The 22,664-nt window shown below is 44.1% G+C and overlaps 1 protein-coding gene across 3 annotated transcripts in view; it reads left to right on the forward strand.

Annotated features, from left to right (window-relative positions):
- ZFYVE26 (zinc finger FYVE-type containing 26) overlaps nt 1-18,092 on the forward strand; it is a 70,552-nt gene extending 52,460 nt beyond the window's left edge. For 2 of the 3 annotated variants that reach the window (XM_037832464.1, XM_037832466.1), the window contains exons 30-42: nt 311-342; nt 1,011-1,147; nt 2,121-2,341; nt 5,009-5,156; nt 5,404-5,613; nt 6,115-6,333; nt 10,815-11,012; nt 11,678-11,877; nt 12,726-12,867; nt 13,181-13,240; nt 14,417-14,599; nt 15,171-15,215; nt 17,711-17,914. In XM_037832464.1, the coding sequence (XP_037688392.1) occupies nt 311-342; nt 1,011-1,147; nt 2,121-2,341; nt 5,009-5,156; nt 5,404-5,613; nt 6,115-6,333; nt 10,815-11,012; nt 11,678-11,877; nt 12,726-12,867; nt 13,181-13,240; nt 14,417-14,599; nt 15,171-15,215; nt 17,711-17,914 (1,999 nt within the window). Of the gene's footprint in view, nt 1-310; nt 343-1,010; nt 1,148-2,120; nt 2,342-5,008; nt 5,157-5,403; nt 5,614-6,114; nt 6,334-10,814; nt 11,013-11,677; nt 11,878-12,725; nt 12,868-13,180; nt 13,241-14,416; nt 14,600-15,170; nt 15,216-17,710 lie in introns of all 3 variants that reach the window. The other variant, XM_037832465.1, reaches the window with a different exon arrangement.
- The last annotated feature ends 4,572 nt before the right edge of the window (nt 18,093-22,664 follow it).

Below are 22,664 nucleotides of genomic sequence, written 5' to 3' on the forward strand. Positions count from 1 at the left end.
TTCTTGAGTGTTGTATGAAGTATGCCCAAAGTCAGATTGCTCTGCAGTATCCAGTCCACGCAGTTCCTGGCTTTCTACCTACTTCCCTGGGGGAGTAACTAAAACATATACCTCACCAATCTGCCATCTTGCCCCACCTCCAGGAATAGTCTTAACAAAGGCCAGTGCTTCCCTGATATCTCACTTGGGTAACAGAGTAAATTTCAATACTATGCCCTAAGCTAAAATGCCAACAAGAGGAGGAGTGATTCAGGCATTTAATTTCTCTCTCTCTCTCTCCCTCTCTCTCTCTCTCTCTCCCCCTTTCCAGTGTCCCAGAGGAGAGTCCAGGACAATCAGAAGGTAAGGCTGAATCACATTCTCTGTGACTCGTTTAGATGCCCAAGTTGGTGCTATCTTCACCATGTCAGCTGCAAATGATACATACACGTGATGGCAACTCAATCCAACATACTTGCCAGAAAAATTACTGGCATTTCTCTCACCCTGTCTCTCCTAAAATATATCCATTAACCTATCACACTGGCCCATTAGCCTTCAGCATTATGAATGCCAACAACCAAAGAATTTGATCCTTAACTTTTAGTAGGTTATTTCTTTTTTTCCTTAGCTTCCCCTTAACCACCATCCTACCTCCCACCCTACTCCTTCCCCTTAGATCCCACGCTTAACACTTTGGCCTGCATCCTTCCATAGCAGGTTATTTCTTAGAGTTTCCAATGACTCAACCCTCCATCTGAGAAACTTGCACCTTTTAGGTTTTCTCATGTGAAGAACCAGGGTTGCGTGCCAAACACTATATATGAGTGTTAATTCATTCCAAGACTATGCCTGGGAAACAATGTTTGAGGTGCCAAATTGGTCTAAAGGAAACAAAGGGACCAAGGAGAAAGAAAGGGGCTATAAGGTAGCAGGCAAGTATCTGCCTGCAACTCACTCCAGCTCACTGGATTAGGCTGGACTGGATTTCTGGTCAGTAACTGACAGATGAACGGCACTTCTCTTCTCAGCTCCAGACAGCCCCAAGAATGAAAGCCTTCCATACTCAGCTGTGGTGAGAGTCCCCAAAGCAGCTGAGCTGGAATGGACTTTGGATCTGAATGAGGAGGAAAATGAATTGGTGCGGAGTGAATTTTACTATGAGCAGGTAATAGCGGTAACATTTATAGCTATTTGAGTGCTTTGATGATGTGTGGTAGTGTGGTAGGAAATGCAGAGATAGGTGAACACAGCTTGGCCTTCACTCGCTTACAGTGTAATAATATGGGAACAAAGGCAAGTAGAGTAAGGCAGGAAACAAGAAGAAATGTACAAAACAGGAGAGCACTGTGGAAATTCAGAGAGATCAGGAAAGGCTTCACGGAAGTAATGGCATTTAAGATGAGCTTTGGAAGAGTGGTAGGACATTGATAAGCAGAGATTAGGGCCTTGTGAGGGGAGTGAGGATAGGTCAAGGACAAAGTGCAACACTAAAACATCTGAGCGAAGGGACAGTGTCAAAAAATCTCAGGGCATGACTGGGGAATAGGAAATTGTTCAATTTGGAGGGAAAATAGAGAGTTGATAGAAAAGTAATAAAACATGGGATTGAAAAGGGCTTTATGTATAGGGCCTCAAATTCTGGAGTAAGAAATATATACTTGGTAGGTATCAGGGACCTATGGAAGTTGCTGAGCAGAGGAAAGCAGTGTGCTTTAAGAAAATTAATTTAGCAGCAGTGTCCAGTGGTTTGAAGTAGAGACTCCTCCAGGTTGTCAGTCAAGCAAAGTGACTGTCATAGTTCAAGCCAGCAATAAGGAGGGCCTGCACTAGTGAAACAGTAGACAGGAAAAAGGAAGGGACTGGTGGGCATTCTCAAGAAGTAGATGACACATGGACACAGCCACTTTCTTCCTGGTAAGATGACAAAACCCAGCAGCCAGAGCTTTGGCAGTGCTACTTAAAACATCTGAAATATGTTTAATCCCACTTCTACTTTGGCCATGGAATTTTTGGCTCCTTCCTGCAGTGTTTCTCAAACTCTGTGAAATGGGGAGAATTGTTCCTGCCACCCAGCAGCAATTGAAGAATTTTCTGGTCTCTGAACTCACTCTGTTTCCCTCTCCTTCCACCCTGGCAAGGCTCCCAGCGCCTCCTTGTGCATTGCCATCCTGAACCTGCACCAGGACAACATTGCCTGTGGCCACCAGCTGATTGACCACTGCTGCAGGCTGTCCCAGGGCCTCACCAACCCAGAGGTAGATGCAGGGCTGCTCACAGACATCATGAAGCAGCTGCTTTTCAGCGCCAAGATGATGTTTGTCAAGGCTGGCCGGAGCCAGGACTTGGCTCTTTGTGACAGGTATATGTAAATTAGTCTTGACTCTCTTACCTGGTGGTCATTTATGTACAGCTTCTTTTTCTGATTCCACTATGATTTTTTCATCCCAGCATCCTCTCTGACAAGACATGCTGAAGAATTTTGTATCTCAGTTTGATGCTGTTACCAGATCCTAAGTGATCTCTCCTTACTGTACCTTGACAGCCTGTGTCCTTCTCTTTCCCAGAATGGCTCCTCAGAGCAGAATTTTCTCTAGCTATACCCAGTCAAAAGGAAAGAAAAGACTATGACTGGTTAATTTTTAATTGAAATCAATTCAGGAAAGTACTTTTAGTATCTGGGGAACTTCTAGATTTAAAGAAAATGTGTCCTCCCCAAATGTCCAATGCTTCGTCTTGACCAACTCCACCCCAGTCTGGACAAAATTCAGACTATGACCTTAGGGAGTTCTGGATGATACATCTATACATCTCCCTGTGTCACAGGTAGGAATATGAGTCATAGAGTAAAAGTGTTTCTGGAGAAGGTATGATTAGACCTTGGGTCCCTGCACAACCTGCTTTGACTCCACTCATTAGCTTGACAATGAGAACTCGAAATTCCCTATTTATCCACCCAACTGTGTGAATCGTGTGCATTTCCAGCTCTTTGTACTAGCCAGATTTGGAAATGTGGAGTGTCCTTTTCTTTGGAAGGTAAAATGCCTCAGACATTCACTCAGGATACTTGCTCACAAACTCACCAGACAGCACAGGATTCAGTGTATCCCTGGCTTCACCACTTGTTAGCTCTGTAACCATGGAATAATAAAACTTCTAAAGAATGGAATGAAAATACTTATCTCATAGGGCTATTATGAGGATAAAATAAGATCATTCGTGTAAAGGTCCTAGTACATACTATGTTCTCCAAAAAGTTAGTTATTTTTATTAACAAAGCTAGTAGGTTAGAAAGGCAGAAGGAGATGGAACCAAAAGTGGAAGCAAATGTAAAGAAGCTGATTTCCACTCTTTTATATCAAAAGACGATAAATTCTGCATCATTTTTCAAGTCGATAAATGAAGAAATAGACATATAATATGTTAAGTAACATTTTAAAAATAACCATGAAAAGAATACAAATCCATCAAGTTACCAGAAAGGGAGGGGAGAAAGGAAAATAACCAGTAACCATGCCATATAGCAAGAGATAAGAAACATAAGAAATGTGAAAAGAGGTTTCAAAGCAAAAATAATAATGAAGACCAAAATGTCTCAAATATCAATAATATAATTAAAATTAAAATCTACCTATTAAAAGAAAAAGATACTCAGATTGGAGGAAAAAACAAATTTAGCAACAAGTCCTGTCCTTTCTTCAAAATCTAATATAAATGGAGGAAGTAACTCTGCCTTAGGTTGAGTGCAGCAGAGATTGAGTAAGTCTTCACTTCAGTAGGATTCTCACCCATCCCAAGGTGTCACGGGCTTGTCTGACAAGTTACAACAGCAATTTCAAATTGCATAGTCTTTCTCCCTCACCCTGGATTCATTTATGCCCATACCCAGGAGGCCTGGCCCTGGTAGAAAATTATTGCTTTTGTGGCCAGTTTGCTAATGAAAATGGATTCATCTCTCATGTGCACTGGTGGGCAAATCAGTCAACTCCTGGTTTGCTGAGTGTTTTTCTACTGTTTTTAACTCATAGCCCCTTCTGATAGGCATTAGATAGATAGATAGATAGATAGATAGATAGATAGATAGATAGATAATTTGCAAAAGTCACGCTACCCATTTTAAATGTTTTCTTTTTCCAAATGTACAAATATATTGTGATAGTTAATTTGCTTTTGCACTCTATACTTTCCCCTATCCCATCCCTACTAGGTTGATAATCACTGATGTACATTATCCCTTTCCAGAGAAATCATGGAGGTCCACAGGGTTTTGTTTTTTTTTTTTTTTTTTTTTTTGCTAGAATTATGAGATAAGATTCAGAAACTTCAGGTCTAGGCTTGTTTCAGGCAGCATTAGACAGAATGATACAGCCCTCTGGGCCCTGTATCTATACAAGATTTTTGAATCATCAGATGGTCAGGAGTAAGATCAAAGAAGGTGACCTCAGTGACCAAGGAGGGCCCTTTTTCGGCCCAAGGAGAGGACATCAGGTGCAGGAGACTAGAATCTGAGTGAAGGGCCTAATGCCCCTGCCAGGCATCCGGAAGGGCAGGCCAATGATACCATCTCCGTCCTCTCTCCCAAAGAAGCAGGATTCAAAAGGACCAAAAAGCAATTGGGGGACTTGTGAGCCCTCCCACATTCAGTGTGAAGACTTTGCCTCAAACAGAAGACTCGAGCAGCCCTACTGCAAGTATTTTTAGCTGACGTTTAATGAGTGCCTAAAAAGTTCCAGACACCATCCTTTAAAATGAAATGGTTTATTTTATTTTATCCTTAAAATTCCCTATTGTTATATCTATTTTACAGATAAGTACACTGAGGCACAAAAAGGTCATAGAGCTACTAAGTGCTCATGCTGGGATTCAAAGCAGCTGACTCCAGAGCCTTCATTCATGGTCTCTGTGTCGTGTACCTCTCAGTTCTCATGATCACATTTCAAAATAAAAAATGAAATAGAAAACTTGTAAGCAGCAGGTGATCTTAGTAAGACTGTAGGGCCTCATTGCCATGCGCTTTTCCTCCCTGTAGCTACATCAGCAAGGTAGACGTACTGAATATTTTAGTAGCTGCTGCCTATCGTCATGTGCCATCTCTGGATCAGATCTTGCAGCCTGCTGCAGTAACCAGGCTAAGGAACCAGCTTCTGGAAGCAGAATACTACCAACTGGGCGTTGAGGTGAGGCAAAGACAAAACTTACCCCTGCCCCCACCGTGATGAGTTAGTTACCGTCGCAACAGGGACTGCCCACTCAGTCGTCCTTGTCCATGGGGAAATATCTAGGGCATACCCGGTTTTCCAGTGTGGGGAGGAAGACAGGTGTGGGGAGGGGAGGTAGTTGGCAGCAAGGGGATAGGACGGGTTGGGATTGCTCTCAGGCCTGGATGTAGGCACCTGTCACTAAATGGAGCAGTTTTTCCTCCAGGTCTCCACAAAGACTGGGCTTGATACCACCGGAGCGTGGCATGCTTGGGGCATGGCCTGCCTCAAAGCTGGGGACCTCACCGCCGCACGGGAGAAGTTCAGCCGCTGTCTGAAGCCTCCTTTTGACCTTAATCAGCTGAGTCATGGCTCAAGGCTGGTACAGGAGGTGGTTGAGTACCTGGAAACCACTGTCAGGCCCCTGATGTCCTTGGTAAGAGCACAGCAGGCAGAATGCCCAGCTCAGGGAGGGAGGCCCAGGAATCGTTATGACCTGAGAAAAGGATTGGCTTAAATTGAGCTGACAGTGTCAGTCCTAGCTCAGAGGCTGCCAGGTTTGTATTTTTTTTTTCCATATCATACAGTTAGGTAAGTAATTCTATATGGTTAAATAAAAAAACAGAGTCAAATTTAAACAACAAAAAAGGAAACTACAGAAAACTATTTTTAAAAAGGTAAAAATCATCTGTAATCCATACTCTGACTTTAGCATTAAAGTTTTGGTGAATTTTCTCCATTATGTTTTTGAATGAAAATGGAGTTATACAAGTAGCACAGTATATAGAATTTTGTATCCTGCATTTTTCCACCCTTAAAATTGTATTGCAAGCATTTTCCCACATTGTGAAATAACCGCAGAAAGCATGATTTTCAATGTCTGCCGAGTACATATTGAGTTCCATTTTTTCCCTCGCGTTCTCTCCTTCCCTGTCAGCAAGATGATGATTACTTTGCCACCTTGAGGGAGCTGGAAGCTACTCTTCGGACCCAGAGCCTCTCTCTGGAGGTGATTCCTGAGGGGAAGATCATGCACAACACTTACTACCAAGAATGCCTCTTCTATCTGCATAGCTATAGCACCAACCTGGCCATCATCAGCTTCTACGTGAGGCACAACTGCCTGCGGGAAGCCCTGCTGCACCTGCTCAACAAGGTGGGACGCCCAGAGGGACACAGCTCTCAAGGGCCAGTGCCTGCTTTGCCCACCCAGCTTGAACCACTCAGCTGTAAGGGGCAGGGGACTGGGGGTGGATTTGGAAATCTAATCCATCCTTGAACTGTGGGATTGTCCCTGGCAGAGTCAGGTCAAAATGAAAACTCTGTCTGCATGGTCATTATTCAGTGGGTGTGCAACAAGTCTTAACCTGCTCCCAAATCACCCTTCTCATGGCAATAAGGAATTTCATCTCTTCTCCCGAAGTGTATAGAAGAGTCAGGTAGTAGTTAAGAGAATGAACTCTGGACTGAGACACTTGATTTGAGACTTGTGTGACCGTGGACAAATTGCCCAACCTCTCTTGACATCAGGTGCCTCATCTGTAAAGTAGAGATAATAATAGATATAATTACAGTGCTTATTTCATAGAATTAAAGAAGATTAAATGAGTTAACATTGTTAACAACTTAGAATAGCAAGTGCCTCGTAGGAAACTCATCCATGTGTGTTAGCCACTGTTACTTTTTAGAATATATTAGTGCTGACAAGAGTTTTTAAAGTAAATATTCTTATTTTTAGTTATAAACACCATTAGGTTAGAGATTTACCATAGTGTCCTAGGCATTTCAAAATATGCTTGATGATCTTTAGAAAAAAAGATGTGGTGTAATTAACTTTTTAAAATTAATGATCTTTATGGACATATAATTCCAAGGGCTTCAGCAAAAAGCAAAGTTATTAAAAATATGCCACAAAGAGGCAATACCTACCCAAGATGTACTGTGGTGTATGAATCTTCTGATGTTTTTCAGTAGGTTTATACTGGGGAAGGAGTACTTGAACTGGAAATCAGGGTGGAGAGATGAAAGAAAGAACTAGACTGACAAGGGAGTAATCGTGGAAAGTGTGCTAGTAGAGAAAGCTTAATTGAGTGAGAGTGGAAGTCAGAGGACAGAGTAGATAGGACGAAGGAAAGGAAATGTGTGGCATCAAGGGAGGGTTAGGACCCAGGGACCAAAGACAAGAAGAAGATGCTTCCTTCTTGTCCTCATAGTTCCGTTTGCCTCCACATTTGCCCTGGGACTGAGTCCTGCTGTTGACTCAGCTTAGCGTCCACTTAGAGTTATTACCACAAGGGCCAGGAAACACCCATAGCAAAGGAGAACATGCCCTGCTTTTTTCTTCTCACATCTCTGCCCTCCTTCCAGTGGAGGCAAAGTCACCACTGAAATGCACTGTTTCTTTGGAGCCACTGTTGAGTCAGGTCCATGTTAACTTTTTGAGGAATTGGCTGATTTGTACCAAGTATCATATAAATTTAAAGGAACCTTAAGATATTCTTTCAGTTTGCCACCCTGAATCAAAATGGTAGCCAATGAAAAGTTTACAAATAGACATATTTTCTAGGTTGGTCCAAGTGAGGTCAACAGTTCACAGAATTGAAGTCACCATACCCCTACAGGGCAGTGCAAGGGAGATGTATTCACTACAGCCATAGCTACTAACTGTTGTAGCTACTGACTAGGTATGTAAAATAATGTAGGAGTTCTATTATTTGGAGTTTAATTGCTGGCATTTTTCTCTTCCTCAGTTTCCAAAGGAATTTTAGGGTAAAGCTGCTTCTCTCAAACACAAATTACAAATGGAAATTACCCAGTTTTGTTCCTTCCATCTAATGACCGCTCAGACAGTTAAGCTGCTTATTTAATCTTGGGATAAGCTGACTACAGCACTGCTCCTGCTGTACATTTGTCAGAGCTAGAAAAGGAGCCTTCTTTTTTATCTCCCATAATCGCAATTGCCCTTGAACTCAACTATCTTACCTTAATTCTTAAGCAGGTAGGAAGAGCAGAAAAACTGTGTGAAAATCACAACTGAATGCCTGGAACATGAAAAGTGTTCTGTTCCTAGACTTATTCCCTGTCTTTTCACCACTTTACCTAACACAGAGTGAGCTTTCCAAAACATAAATAAATTCATATTATTCCCTATTGACAAGGCCTCAGTGGACCCCCTTGGCCACATGAGGAAGTCCAAATTCCTTGGCAAATTCCTTGTCCAAATTATAGGACCAGATGGGATAAAGGTCCCTTATTTCTTCAATGTGTATCCACCACAAATTCCTGTCTACATTCCAGACTCACCAAATTGCTTAAATTTCCCTGCACTTTCTTACCTCCTTGAGTCTTCCTGTGCTGGTTCCCCAACCTGGAATACCCACCCTTCCTTGTCTTCTTGGCAAACTCCTGTTCATCCTTTCGGGGCCTCTCTGTTGAGCCATCACAGAACACTCAAGTGGCGTCAATCTTCTCTTCCTTTGCACCACCATTGTACCCAGATCATAGTCTGTTCCTGCATTTATCCCTCTGAACTGCAATGATTAGTTTACAAGTGTGTTTTCCCATTCGGAATGAGAAGGCCTATATTTTACTTATCTGTGTATTAGTGCCATCTAGATGTGAATGAATGAGTGGGTAAATGAATGGATGAAATAGAAGTTCTTAAGGTGTTGTTCTTCAAAGGAAATCTACCTTTCCTATGGAACTGATACCCTTGCTTCTTAAAGTGTGGCCTATAACTTTTAGGTTTCTTAGGAACAGCCAAAATTGGGTAGGAAGCCCCTCACCTTCACCCACTGTGGATGTTCTCAAAGCCCAGATCTTCTTCACTTCTAAACAGCTCATGTTGAGGGCTTTTGGACCATTATGGCTCTACTGAGTTTATAACCATTCTTTACTCACCATTAGTTACTCCTAATCTAAAGTCTAAATGCCAAGTTAATTTCTCTTTCTTTTCTATTACCATAGACTGGGGGTGTATGACACAAAGTCCCTGAACCACAGATGAGCTTCAAGAACAGGGGGATCAGTGAATCCCCTGAAATTGTTCACAGAGTTTAGTATATGTGTGCACTTTTCTAAGGAGTTGGTCCATCATTTATTCCTTCATCCATCAAATATTTATTAATAGTCAAGGACTATTCCAGGCATTAGGAATACAGGAGTGAAAAAAAAGACAAAAATATCTGCCCTCATAAAACTTACATATAGTAGAGAAAGAGATAGTAAACAAGGTAAATAATAAATACAGTGTTGGTGATGAGTAATGAGACAATAAAGTAGGTCGGGAGGATGGATTTTGGTTTGTGCAGTTTTCAATAGGCTGCCCAGGGAAGGTGACATTGAGTAAAGACCTGATGGAGGTGACAGAGTGAGACTGTGAGGGAAGCACAGTCTGAGAGGAGGCAGCAGGTGAAAGGCCAGTGTCTTGGAGCAGAGTGAGCTGGGGAGAGCAGTAGCAGATAAAATCAGAAGGGCAACAGGGGTCACATCTTGTAGGGCATTATGAGGACTTGGGTTTTTATAATGTGAGGAGAGAAACCACTGGAAGATTTTGAGCAGAAGAGTAACTACATGACCTGACTTATGTTTTAATGTATTACTCAGTTTGTTGGCATTAGACAGGAAGGAGGCAGGAGTGGAAGATGGGAGACCAGGGAGGAGGCTATTGCAAGGATGTAGGCAAGTGGCGATGATGGCTTGGGCCAGGGGACAGCAGTGGAGGTGGGAGGAATGGTCAGATTCTAGGTGTATTTTGATGGTGGAGCCAATAGTATTTGTTGATAAATTTGATGTTGGGGTGTAAGGGATAGGATGACTATAAGAGTTTTTACCTGAAAACTAGATGAATGAGTTGCTGTCTGCTGAGAAAGGGAAGACTGCAGAAAGAGAAGGTTTGGAGAATCTGATCAGGAGCTCAGTTTTTGGATGTATTGAGTTTATTAGATACCCCGCAAAAAAAAAACATTGAGGCAGTTGGATATAGGGTTGTGGAGTTCAGGAGGAAGGAACAGGCTGGAGATACAGACTTGAGCATCATGAACAAATAGATAATATTTAATGCTGTGAGACGAGATGAAATCACCAAGAGACTGAGTATAGATGGAAAGAAAGCAGGTCCCTCCTAAGACCTGGGGAGATTAAGAAAAATCAGCAAGGGAGGTTGAGAAGGAGTAGCCAGAGAAATAGAAAGAAAACCTGGAGAGGATAGTGACCTGGAAGCCAAATACAAAAAGTTTTCAAGGAGGAGGAACCCATCAGTTGTACTGAAAAGGGCTGATGGGTCAGGTGGCACAGGGTCCAAGAATTGACTGTTAGATTTAACAGTTTAGAGGTCATTGATGACCTGAGGAGCAGTTCAGTCAAGTTGTGAGTACAAACAGTAGCTTTGAGTGGGTTCAAGAGAAAATCACAAGAGAGAAATTGGAGACAGTTGAGTATGGGTAATAGTAGCTAAGGTAAGAGATGGAGCAGTTGCTAGAGTGGGATTCTCAAAGGAATCTGTGATGCACAAAAGGTTAAGAACCACTTTTCTAGGAAAATGCTGGGGGATGTGGGTGGAAGGAAATTTAGAACGGATCCCAGACAGTACCAGAACCAGACTCATGACTTCTGACTTCTCACCTTGTCCTGCTCCAGGAGAGTCCTCCAGAAGTCTTCATAGAAGGTATTTTCCAGCCAAGCTATAAAAGTGGAAAGCTACATACTTTGGAAAACTTGCTAGAATCCATTGATCCAACCTTGGAGAGCTGGGGGAAGTACTTGATTGCTGCCTGTCAACATTTACAGAAGAAGAACTACTACCACATTCTGTACGAGCTGCAGCAGTTTATGAAGGTAACAGCAGCCCCATCCTGCCTTCTGCCTCTGCTGGTGACACCCAGCCACCCAGGGGGAAGCTGCATGAGATGAGGGAACAAGGCCATCATTTGATACCTGGCCTTGCTATTTGACTGACCCTAGAGTAAATCCATATTGCTCTCTAACATTGTTAAATGTTATTAAGACTTCCATCCTAAAGAGGCAAACCTTAGTCTCACCAGCTGTGGCATTCTTCAGAAATCAAGGAATTGGTAAAAATGAGGTATGTGGTAGTTTGAAGATACACGTGAGGCATGAATGTAGAATTCAGAAGGAATGATGGAAAACAGTATTTTAAGGGAGGATGCGTGATGAGAGAGGGAACAAGTTTCTCCCAACCTGACTGAGGATTGCCAATACTAAATCATGGAGAAACTGAATTAGTCAATGCCAAAGATAGTGTGAAGACCAAAAGTTGAATGGAGAAAAGTAGTGGAATGATGACCTAACCAAGAACTCAGCCAATTGGTTTGCCTTAAGATCTTTTGGGCCTTGGAGTGACTGATACAAAACAGAGATGGGATGTGAGTGCACGCAGGCAACCAGGCTTCATAGGTGGGAATCAGATCAGGATTCTCATCACACTCCATGCCCAATATCCTTTATCTCCTTTGACCTCAACATGTATTTGTCTCTCTTAGGACCAAGTCCGAGCTGCCATGACCTGTATTCGGTTCTTCAGTCACAAAGCAAAGACGTATACAGAACTAGGAGAGAAGCTCTCATGGCTGCTTAAGGCCAAGGACCATCTGAAGATCTATCTCCAAGAAACATCCCGCAGCAGTGGAAAGAAGAAAACCACCTTCTTCCAAAAGAAGATGACTGCAGCTGATGTGTCAAGGTTGCTTGGGGTTCAGGGAATGCTCAGAGTGGGGCAGAAAGGGCTGGAACTGAGTGTTGGTGATGAAGCTGTCTGTGTGCATTCCCAGAACTCTCCAGAAAAACATCTAAAAGGCATTGTCCCTGTGTGATAGTGTCTAGGACAAGTCTGGAAAGGCTACAGAAGAGCTTTTAGGAGAAGAGGGGAGTAGGGGATGGATTAGGATCACATGTTACAGTCAGATTCAACCCCAAACTCCTTACAGTAGGCAAAAAGTCCTGCATGATCTGGCTGCTGCCTGCCTCTCCATCTTCATCTCATGCCACTCACTCCTTCCATGCTAAGCTTCAGTCACACTGGCCTTCTGAGGATTCCTTAACACACCAAGTCCTTCCCTGCCTCTTGGCTTTGGGCTTGCTGATCCCTCTGCTTAGAACACACCACCCAAAGTAAATGCCCCCACCACTACCATTTATTGCCTTCGGAGATCTAATCACTGAATATTTGAATATCTCTCCTCTTGCCTGGAAACTCTACAAGGGCAGAGTTCAGGTCTCTCTTGACCTCTGCTGTGTTGTTGGCAGCTAACATAGTGCCTGGCATAGAGGTGCTCAATGGATACTGATTGGATGACAGGAGCTTGTCCAGTTCCATGGTGCATCTTCACTGTTGAGAGTTGGTACGGCGCACCAGACCACCTGTTTTTGTCTTGTCATAACTGCTCAGAGGGAATCTTGGATCTCTTCTCCCTCCACATCATTTCTTTTGCCTTTTCTGTTGCCATCTTACGATTTCTCAGTCACCCAGCCCTAGTTGCATCACTGCTGAAGCCCCTCAGAGGCTAGAGTGTGTGTCTCCCGTCGTCACAGGCACATCAATACACTTCAGCTGCAGGTGGAAGTGACCAGGTTCTTACATCGGTGTGAAAGTGCCGGAACCTCTCAAAGCACCACCTTGCCTCTGCCAACCCTGTTTGGAAATAATCACATGAAAATGGACGTTGCCTGCAAGGTATGTTCGGTGCTTCAGAACCCTGGCAGACTCCCTTTCAGGACACTTATCACAATTGTAATTGTCCAGTTATTGTTTCACTTGTTCATTTGACGGCCGCCTCCCCACTAGAAGGTGAGCCATAGAAGGCTGGGAATCAAGTCCCTCTTGATCCCTCTTGTACCCCTAGAGCCAGGTACTTAGGAAGGTCTCAAAAAATATTTATTGAATAATTGAATAAATGGGGTATGGGGACTATCAGCAACATTCTTGACTGAGGGACTAATCCAATAACTACTGCTTCTTTAGTCACTAATTTCCCTCTCCTTTGCAGGTCATGCTAGGAGGGAAAAATGTCGAAGATGGCTTTGGAATGGCATTCCGTGTTCTGCAGGTATGACCTGGGTTACTTGGGGTCATGCCGAGGGCAAACAGCACCTGATCATGGTTCCGCAAGAGATTATTCTTCAGAAAATTTTTATCCCAGGGAAAGCAGATTTGCACGTACACCAGGGATAAAATCTAGGTTGTGGCTCTTAGAAAACTGGGTCAAATTCAGGACTTAGACCACTGCCAAAAGCCAGGTAACCAAGGACAGATTCATCCAAAACTGTCAAATAAATACCTTAAACTAGTACTGGACAGTTCCCCTCAGCTGTTTCCCTGCAGAGCCTCTGCTCACACTCCCAGGGGAGCCTGGCAGAGGGGGCAGCCAGGGGGTTTTCTGTGTGGCAGGTGAGGCCACTGGCAGCAAGCACTGCCCCTCCGCCCTCTGCCTGTACGGGAGCCAGCTCTGGGAGCACATTTCCTGTTGCTCATGATAGGAGGACACAGGCATGTCCATAGGGCTGGGTCAGGGGCCGGAGCAGGGCAGTGAAACCATAAGGGGCCGAGTGCCTCCAGCAACCACACAGCCCCAATCCCCCCCCCCCCCCCCAGTTACATGCAGACACCTGGGGAGCCTACAGAGCAGCACCTACACATTGTGCATCTCAAGAGCCAGTGGCTTTATAAACGATTGGTCAGCATTAGGCAAAGCTTTTCATGCACAGAGCCCCCCAGGTGGGCAGACAGAGGGGCAGCTGTCCCCCAGCCCCGTGGCCTAAGGGTTGTCCTAGACTGAGTTTAAGGTATTTATCTGACAGTTTTCAGCAAATGGGTCATTTGATGAATTAGTCTGTTTCCAAACACTAAGGAGCTTAACAGAGCACCAAGTGTCCAGGGCAGCAGACACCAGCCCCCAACATATGTTGGGGAAGGTGACTCACTAGAGAGAACAAAGTCATCTTAGGAATTTGGTTAGAAAATATTCAGAAAGTGACACAGCAGCAAGTGAGATGTACCATTTTAGATACTAAGATTAGGAGTTTTGTGGGTACATCCTCAATGTCTGGCTCAAAAGAGGAAGGTTTTGCTTATTTTTTCCCTTACATTTGTGTTTTATGTTTTGATTACAATCACTATGGCTTATGTATGCCGAGCGTGGTGGGGGGGGGGGTTATCTGTTGCCTCCCTTCCCACTGTGGAGACCCCTGCTGTCCTCAGCCCACATCTCCATGGTCTGTTCTAGGACTTCCAGCTGGATGCTGCCACCACCTACTGCAGAGCTGCCCGGCAGCTGGTGGAGAGGGAGAAATACAGTGAGATCCGGCAACTACTCAAGTGTGTCAGTGAGTCCGGCATGGCAGCCAGAAGTGATGGGGACACCATCCTCCTCAACTGCCTAGAAGCATTCAAGAGAATCCCACCCCAGGTGCGCTCACTCCCTTACCTCTCGGCTCCACCTGCCTATTTCAGTGTCTTCATATCCCCCTCCTCATTTTTATGTTCCCCTTAATGTCCCTGAAACTCTTTCTGGCCCCTCTGCAATAATGGCCCCACTCGGATCAACCGCTACCTAAAAAGAAAATTCATGGTGATAACTTCTACACCAGGAAGTTATCCTTCTCTATCTCATTGTCTAATATTGTTTGTACCTGGGGGTGTATATTGACCTACAGAACTGGGCAACAGATAGCCTCTGAAGCATGCTGCCTGTAAAACTGTCCCACTCTGGAATCTGTAGGGTGAACAGACCACATCCATTCATGAAGGCCAAGGACAGGCCTCTTGGGAACTGAACTTTCTCTGCAAATTCCCCAAGCGTAGTGTTATCTGTTAGATTTCCTTTGCTGATCTTATAACAGGTGTTGAGTTTTTAAAAAGTCAGGCAGGCACTCCCAACCTGGAGTCAGAATAGCTGAGTTGAGACTGGGTTGGGCCCTGGCTCGCATGCTGGGGGACTCTTCTCCATCTCACCCTGGCTGTTTTTCCCTTCTGTACAGGAGCTAGAGGGCCTGATCCAGGCGATACACAACGATGACAACAAGGTGAGCAGAATCATCTCCAAACCTTGATGATGCTAATGAACAGCACCTCAGGTTTGCCTTGTCTTTACCCCTTGCTCCCCACAGCTCCTCCATACAACTTGTATCTCCACTTCTTTGTTACCCAGAGGTGGAGCTGAGACTGGGGTAAGGGTGTAGAAGGGAGAGAATAGATGGGGGAACTCATGAACAGTCACTGCCTGAGCCTTTGCCTTCCCATTTCTTTATTCTCAAGGCAAATATGTCTTAGGTCACTCTGAATCTCCAATTTATACTGAGGTATTCTCTCAGCGAGCCCTAGAAGATCCCACACTTCCATGTTTAAGGTGGTTAACTGGATGAGATTCCCAAAGTGGACAGGTACTTCTTTATCCTGGAGGGATGTGGGTACACTCTACAGTAAGAAAACGTCGCACCTGACCCCTTGACCAACAAATCTTCTTTGGTGTCTCATTCTCTAGAATACACCTCATCCCTGAGGCTAATGGACTCTTCCCTGGTTAGTCAGAAATCAGTGAACCTTTTCTTCATGTTGCCTCTGCAATGAGTGCCAGGCATAATAAGAGTATTCCCAACTGCCCCTGTTTATGGCTAACCTCAGGATGGATCATCTTGCCATCTGGAGGATGGCCCATGGGTCAGGAGAGACACAGGAAACCCAAGCCAGACTTTGAGCTGCCCTGGCCACCAGCAGTGGAATGATCTGGCAGCTGAGACCCTCACGAAGAAAACAAGGATCAGAAGCCAACAGCTTCTTACACAGGCATGGAGCTGCTCCCCATGGCTGCATTGCCAATACCCTAGACTGAACCAATGGGGCATTTTTCAGTTGAGGGAGAGGGAGAGAATGTTCTAAACCCTTTGGGTATTTCTGCAACATCCTGATAAGATCCTGTGAAAGGCTGGAATTCCAGCATTCTGAAATGTGGAGAATTACTGTCCTAGAATCAGAATGAGAAACTGACACCCAGGTCTCCTGAGTCCTGGACTACAGTTCATGTTCAAGCCGTCACTGAGCCTCACACTCAATAGGTCAGAGGCTTTGTTGGTGGGAAAGACAAACACTACAATCTAGAGAGTTGTTAGCCCTGTCAGTTTTTTCTCTCAACTGCTGCCCTAATGCACTTACGTGATCTCAGGCCCTAGGGTCTTGCTGAAAAAAAGGCTTCATTCAGCTCCCATTCTAGACTCTCTGGCAAAATATCATTCTCTTGGTAGGAATTTTGCCTGCCAACTTAGGATATTTGTGTAACACACTTGTGATATATATTTATACATAGGTGCTACGTGGACCCGCACAGACTGGTGAGAGCAAATGGCCTAAGGCAGTGAATAGAAACCCCCAAAAGCAGAACTTGATTACTTTAGCGAGCTCAGGACATGTTAGACATCTTCTAGCTACAGGAGATTATCTGTAATTGAGCTTAGGAAAGAAAGACTTTAGTGACCCAGAAACGAAGAGAGAAGAGTCCCTTCCACTCTCCAGGGGGGAGGAAAGGCATGGTGGGGGAAAGGCAGCTGCTGCTGGAAGTGCTGTAGCAGTATATGGGGGCCTTGCTGGCACCAGCCCATGTCCCTGACTAATCAGGCGGTGGTGCTGGTGAGATGGGGCGGGATGGGGTGGGATGGGGTGGGGGCTCTTATCTTCACCAAGCCTGGGATGCACAAGAGGAGAAGTGCTCCAGAGGACGGGAGACACCTCTCCAAACTGAGCTGCTTCTGATCCAAACCACAAAAGCCAAGTCAACCTGGGGTTAGGCCTTAATTAGGCGTTTTCTAATTGTGTATATGCCTTTTTCTCCCCAAATTTCCTCCTTAAAGGATTTTAAACTCAGCAAGTTGAAAACAGAAAAAATGGAGAAGAGGGATCTCTGTGTGCCCATTGCAGTGGGGGAAGTGTGGTGATTTATTCATTCATTCATTCACTCATTCATTTAATACATATTTGTTGAACATCTACCACAGGCCAGGCCCTGTGCTCAGCACCAGGAATACAAGAGGTAGAAAAACAGACATTATTCCTGCCCTCATGAGCTTAGTCTGGTCAAGGAGACATCATCAGTCAAATAATCACCCAAATAACGTAAACTCACAACTCGTGGGAGGTGACAGTGCTGGCTCTGAAGCCAGGGGCAAGCTGGAGAGCCAGGTCTCTGAAGGGGAGTGCCTCAGGCAGATCGGGCAGAGGCCAGAATTTGCCTGCCTGCCCGCCCTTTTCATTTTAAAATTTTTAGTTTCTTTTTTTTTTTTTTTTTTTTTTTGGTATATAACTTTTTTCTATAAAATAGTACAATACAAAAGCTTAGTGTCCAGAACATTTAAAGAGTTGCTCTGAAGAGTTGCTCTGATACAATAAAAGGCAAGCAACCTAATTATTAATTCGGTAGGTGAGAAGTGATATCTCATCTGCCTGAGCTTTCCGACGCAGCTCTGTGTAATTTCTCTGTGATTCATCAGTGATTTTTTCCTTTCCACCGTCTCTTATATCTGATTGCCAGGTTCGGGCCTACCTGACATGTTGCAAACTGCGTTCTGCCTACCTGATTGCCGTGAAGCAAGAACACTCACGGGCCACCGCCCTTGTCCAGCAGGTGCAGCAGGCTGCCGAGAGCAGCGGGGATGCAGTGGTGCAAGATATCTGTGCCCAGTGGCTTCTGACTAGCCACAGCCGGGGTGCCCACAGCTCAGGCTCCAGGAAGTGACCCTGGGCAGAGGGACCAGCAAAGCACAGTCTGAGAACTGTGGCGAGGGGGGTGATGCTAGTGCCCCCCATTTCTTTCCTCCCATGGAGTGGGACTTCCGTGGCTCTGCCCCAAGTTGGATAAAGCTGGACTGGTTGCTGCCAGCCACGTTGGGCAAGGGCAGGACCTTTCACACAAGTGCCATGTTTCTGTAAAATTCTGGGTGGGGTCTGTGCGTGCTTCTCGGGAGATGGCTAGTTCTTTCTACCTCAGAGTGAGTGTGTGTGCACACTCCCGTGCACTCATGTTTACGCCCAAGCATTTCTAAAACAAATGAAACTCTCTTCCTTTGAGAAGAGGCACTTTACTTTAGCCTTTTGCCAGTCTGGAAACCTTCCCTGCGTTTTGGTTCTTAACCCGCGTCATCCTGTTTGTACAGTATCCTCCATGCAGAGATGCTTCAGCAACTCCCCTTAACCAGAATGGTTTTACAAAAATTGTAAACCAAAAGGATTGCCTCTTTTTCCGTTCTTTCCCTTCCCAAAATTCAGAGACGGCTTTGGGGCTAGTGTTACCTGTGTAATAAAACTGGTTGTTCCCCAAGTGTCTCCTCCCACAAGCACAAGGAGTTAACCTGAATCTTTGGAAGACGGTCTGAGTAGGAGGGTTTTCAAGGTCTGGCACCAGAAAGCTGCAGATGCGTATAAAAATGAGCAGGTCTGGGAGCCTGAGACACGGCCGGAGGCACACTGTCACAGCCAGAGGATAGAGGAGGGCAAACCTCTCCTATAGGGAGGGATTAAGGTAAATTGCCCACAGGTCAGAGCTGCCAATTCTGAACAATCCTTCTGCAAAGTTGATGGATGAGAAAACATGGCTCCCTTTTTCAAAATCTGGGAGAGAAAAATGTAGCCAGAATCCTAGGAAGGAATGGCCAGACTTTCCCTGTTTGAGTTACAGTCCCATTTGTATCCCTCAATTTGGTTAGGAAAAGGCTTCTTCGTCTCTCCTGCTTTCCTTCAGTCTCTTCAGGACCACAGGATGGATATGCAGGTACCTGGCGGCCATTGAGAAGGCAGTGTGCTTCTTTTCTGTGTCTTAACAGAGAAAGTCAAGGGCTCACTTTTGAGTTGGGCCTATGGAACAAGAGTCAAAAGGAGGGAACAAAGAGTAGGTCAAGTCCACTTGGCGGGAAACTCAGCAAAGTGCTTCTTTAATGTGCACTAGTTCGAAAAAAAATTTTCCTCTCCCTCCTACCCCACTGGACTGGTATCCCCTCCTCCAGGCTCCCAACCCCTTGTGCAGTTGTCTGCCTATCATCCAGAAAAGTATCTGAGGGCAGGGAACAATGCTTATTCATCGTTATCAATCCAGCACCAGTATCAAGTCTAGCCCGCAGTTTACACTCTATAGAATTTATTGAATAAAGGACTAAATAATGAAAAAAATAAATTCACTAATTAAAATATGCATTAGCTTGTCTTCCCACCAGAGATGTGTGTATGTTTTAGAAAGGGTTTCTCCTACTCAGTGATTTTGATTTGCAAATGGGGGGCCTAAAGAAAAGCTCTGCAGCTCTGAGTCTCCCACCAACCAGAACTCAGCCTGTTGATCACACTTGATGCTAAGGCAAATAGGAACTGGAAGCTGGAGTCAGTATCTCAGGTGCTTAGAAGCCCTGTGATTTACCTCTCAATCAGGTTTTTTTAATAGTTAAATAAATAACTATTATGAATATCTGTCAAATTAAAACTTGATCCTGTTAGAGAGAGAAAAGACTGCAAGGAAAGTACTGGATCCCTTTTGAGAGAAGTCTGACAAGTCTTTTCCTTCCTTGGCCCATGGAATGCATCTCTCCCAGGAACCATCGTTCCCTGGCATCTGCCTGCCCTTCTGAGTCTGCCCTTTTTGCACTGAATGTAAGCACTTTACACTAATGAATTGTAAATTCTGCAGCCCTTAATTGGGATAAGACCAGATTTTCCTTTTCTCCATCTGTTTGAACTATAAAATAGGCATCCATTGACTAGACTGACATAAGATGAGGCCAAAGGCCATCGAGCCTCACGCTATGGTCTCCAGCAAAAAAAACAAAAAACAAAAAACAAAACGTACATACTAAAGAGTTAAACGTTTTACTGTGGTTTGCAGTGGGGGAAGTGTGATGATTTATTCATTTATTCATTCTGTCCTACAAGTTTCTTGGCTTCGTGACTCCTTTGTACCATCCTGCTCTTAGCCTTCCCATCCTTTTTCTTTGTGTTCTGTGCAGAGAAAAAGAGTGGGTGAGACAGATCAGATGACCTTCAACTCTTGAACTTTCTCTAAGTGATTCCCATTATGACTAATAACCCTTTGGTTAGGATTTATCTCAAGTTTCCTATGTTTTAAAAACTTTTAGTACACCCTTCTGCCACCAGATGTTTTTTATTTTCTCTCTCTCTCTTCGGTTGGGGTTAGGGATGGAAATAGGTGATTGATTCATCAGATACAGAAGACTAAAAAAAGTCCCTTCCATCCCTGTCCTGCAACCACCCAATCCCCTCCTAGAGGCTACCAATGCTATCAGTTTCTGGTGTATAGTTCCAGAACTATCTTATACATAAACAAGCATCAGTGACTAAAGTATTACATGGTGAGGATATGCCATAATTATTTAACCAGTCTGTGGATAGACACATTTTAGGTTATCATCATCTATTGCCACTACCCATTAGGCTGCAATGAATAATCTTGTATGGAATTGCTGGATCAGAGGATATGTGCATTTGGTAAATCTTGCCAATTGCCTTCCAAAGAGATCATAACAGTTAATTCTCCTACTAGCAGAATAGGAGAGTGCCAGCTTCCCTAGACCCTTGCCCTAAGAGTTATCAGACTCCAGATCTTTGCCAGTCTGATAGATGAAAAATGGTACTTTAAAACTTTTTCAAAAACTGTTCATCATTTTTTTACTGCTACATATCTTCCTTATTTTTTTTTTTTTTTAATATATCAACCATATTGTGAATCTTTGAAATCAGGGGTAGGATCTTTGGGAAAAGGAGAATTCAAATTTAGCTCAATTTGTTTTCTTGCCCCCCTTTCAGAGCATACATTTGCAGCAGGAGGCTTGAGCCATGAGCAGTAGCATTGCTACCACTTGACTCCTTTCCCCAGAAACAAGATCTCATCCAATGGCTCATTAAAAAAGAAAAAAACAACTTTAAAAACACAACACATGATCCCTTAATGTATAACCTGATTGGTCTCTAGAACACTGGGTATCTGTGTTACACCTGAAACTCAGAGCTAGAGCTCAGCAGATATGAATATCAGTATTTACACATACAGCAACTGTTAAAAAAAAATCTGAAACACAGCCCAGAATTCAATTAGAGATATGAATAAAGCAGATCTGGTTAAGACTAGAGCAAATCGGGCCAAAGGGTAAAGGTTGAAGCTGACTGTGTTCAAACTTCAACTTCCATGTGAGACCAGGGGAAGAGATGTTTATTTGGTGTAGGATCTATATTTTCTAAACAGTATAACTTCTACAGTCAGTTTGTTCAAGCACTACAATTACATGGAACTTGGAATAGAAGTGAGCTATGGTAGGTCTGTATAGATTAGAATGAAATAGCAACACATCCTAAAGTAATTTGGGTGGAGAATAAAAATACATATTTGGGGACCCCTGAAGAGCTGGGGGAGGATGCAGAGTTGTTGGACTTCCTCACCTGGATTGCTGCTGATGTTCTCACAAACACTGGGGACTGATGGCTTGATGTGCTGAGCCCTCTGTCTTGGGGCTTGCCCCTATGAAGCGTGTTGCTGCAAGGAGAGGCTAAACCTGCTTATAATTGTGCCTAAGAGTCTCCCCCTGAGTGCCTCTTTGTTCCTCAGATGTGGCCCTCTCTCTCTAACTAAGCCACCTTTGCGGGTGACCTCACTGCCCTTCGCCCTACATGGGACCTAACTCCCAGAGGTGTAAATGTCCCTGGGAACGCAGGATATGACTCCTGGGGATGAATCTGGACCCGGCACCATGGGATAGAGAACATCTTCTTGATCAAAAGGGGGATGCGAAATGAAACAAAATAAAGCTTCAGTGGCTGAGAGATTTCAAATGGAGTCGAGAGGTCACTCTGGTGGACATTCTTACACACTATATATATATATAACACTTTTTAGGTTTAGTATATTGGAATAGCTAGAAGGAAATACCTGAAACTACCAAACTCCAACCCAGTAGCCTTGACTCTTAAAGATGATTGTACAGCAATGTAGCTTACAACGGGTGACAGTGTGATTGTGAAAACCCTGTGGATCGCACTCCCTTTATCCAGTGTATGGATGGATGAGTAGAAAAATGGGGACAAAACCTAAATGAAAAATGCGGTGGGATGGGGGGGTGATCTGGGTGTTTGTTTTTTTTTTTTTAATTCTGATTCTTCCTGGTTTAAGGGAAATGTTCAAAAATAGATTGGGGTGATGAATGCACAACTGTAAGATGGAACCATGAACAGCTGATTGTACACCATGGATGATTGTATGGTATGTGAATATTTCTCAATAAAACTGAATTTAAAAAAAAAAAAAAACAACACAACACAACAAACAAAAAGTAGTGATGAAAATAGATCTGAAAACCACCTGGTTGTGGACATGGCACAAAGATGTATGACAACAGAAAAAAATTGAAAACCCAGTAAAAGTTTAGGGTAACAGACGGCTGGCTGCGTGGACACCTGAGATGCTCCGAAGTTACCAGATATTTTTGGCCGGAGCT

This window comes from Choloepus didactylus, chromosome 4, assembly GCF_015220235.1.
Source record: "Choloepus didactylus isolate mChoDid1 chromosome 4, mChoDid1.pri, whole genome shotgun sequence".
In the NCBI taxonomy this organism is placed as follows: Eukaryota; Metazoa; Chordata; class Mammalia; order Pilosa; family Megalonychidae; genus Choloepus; species Choloepus didactylus.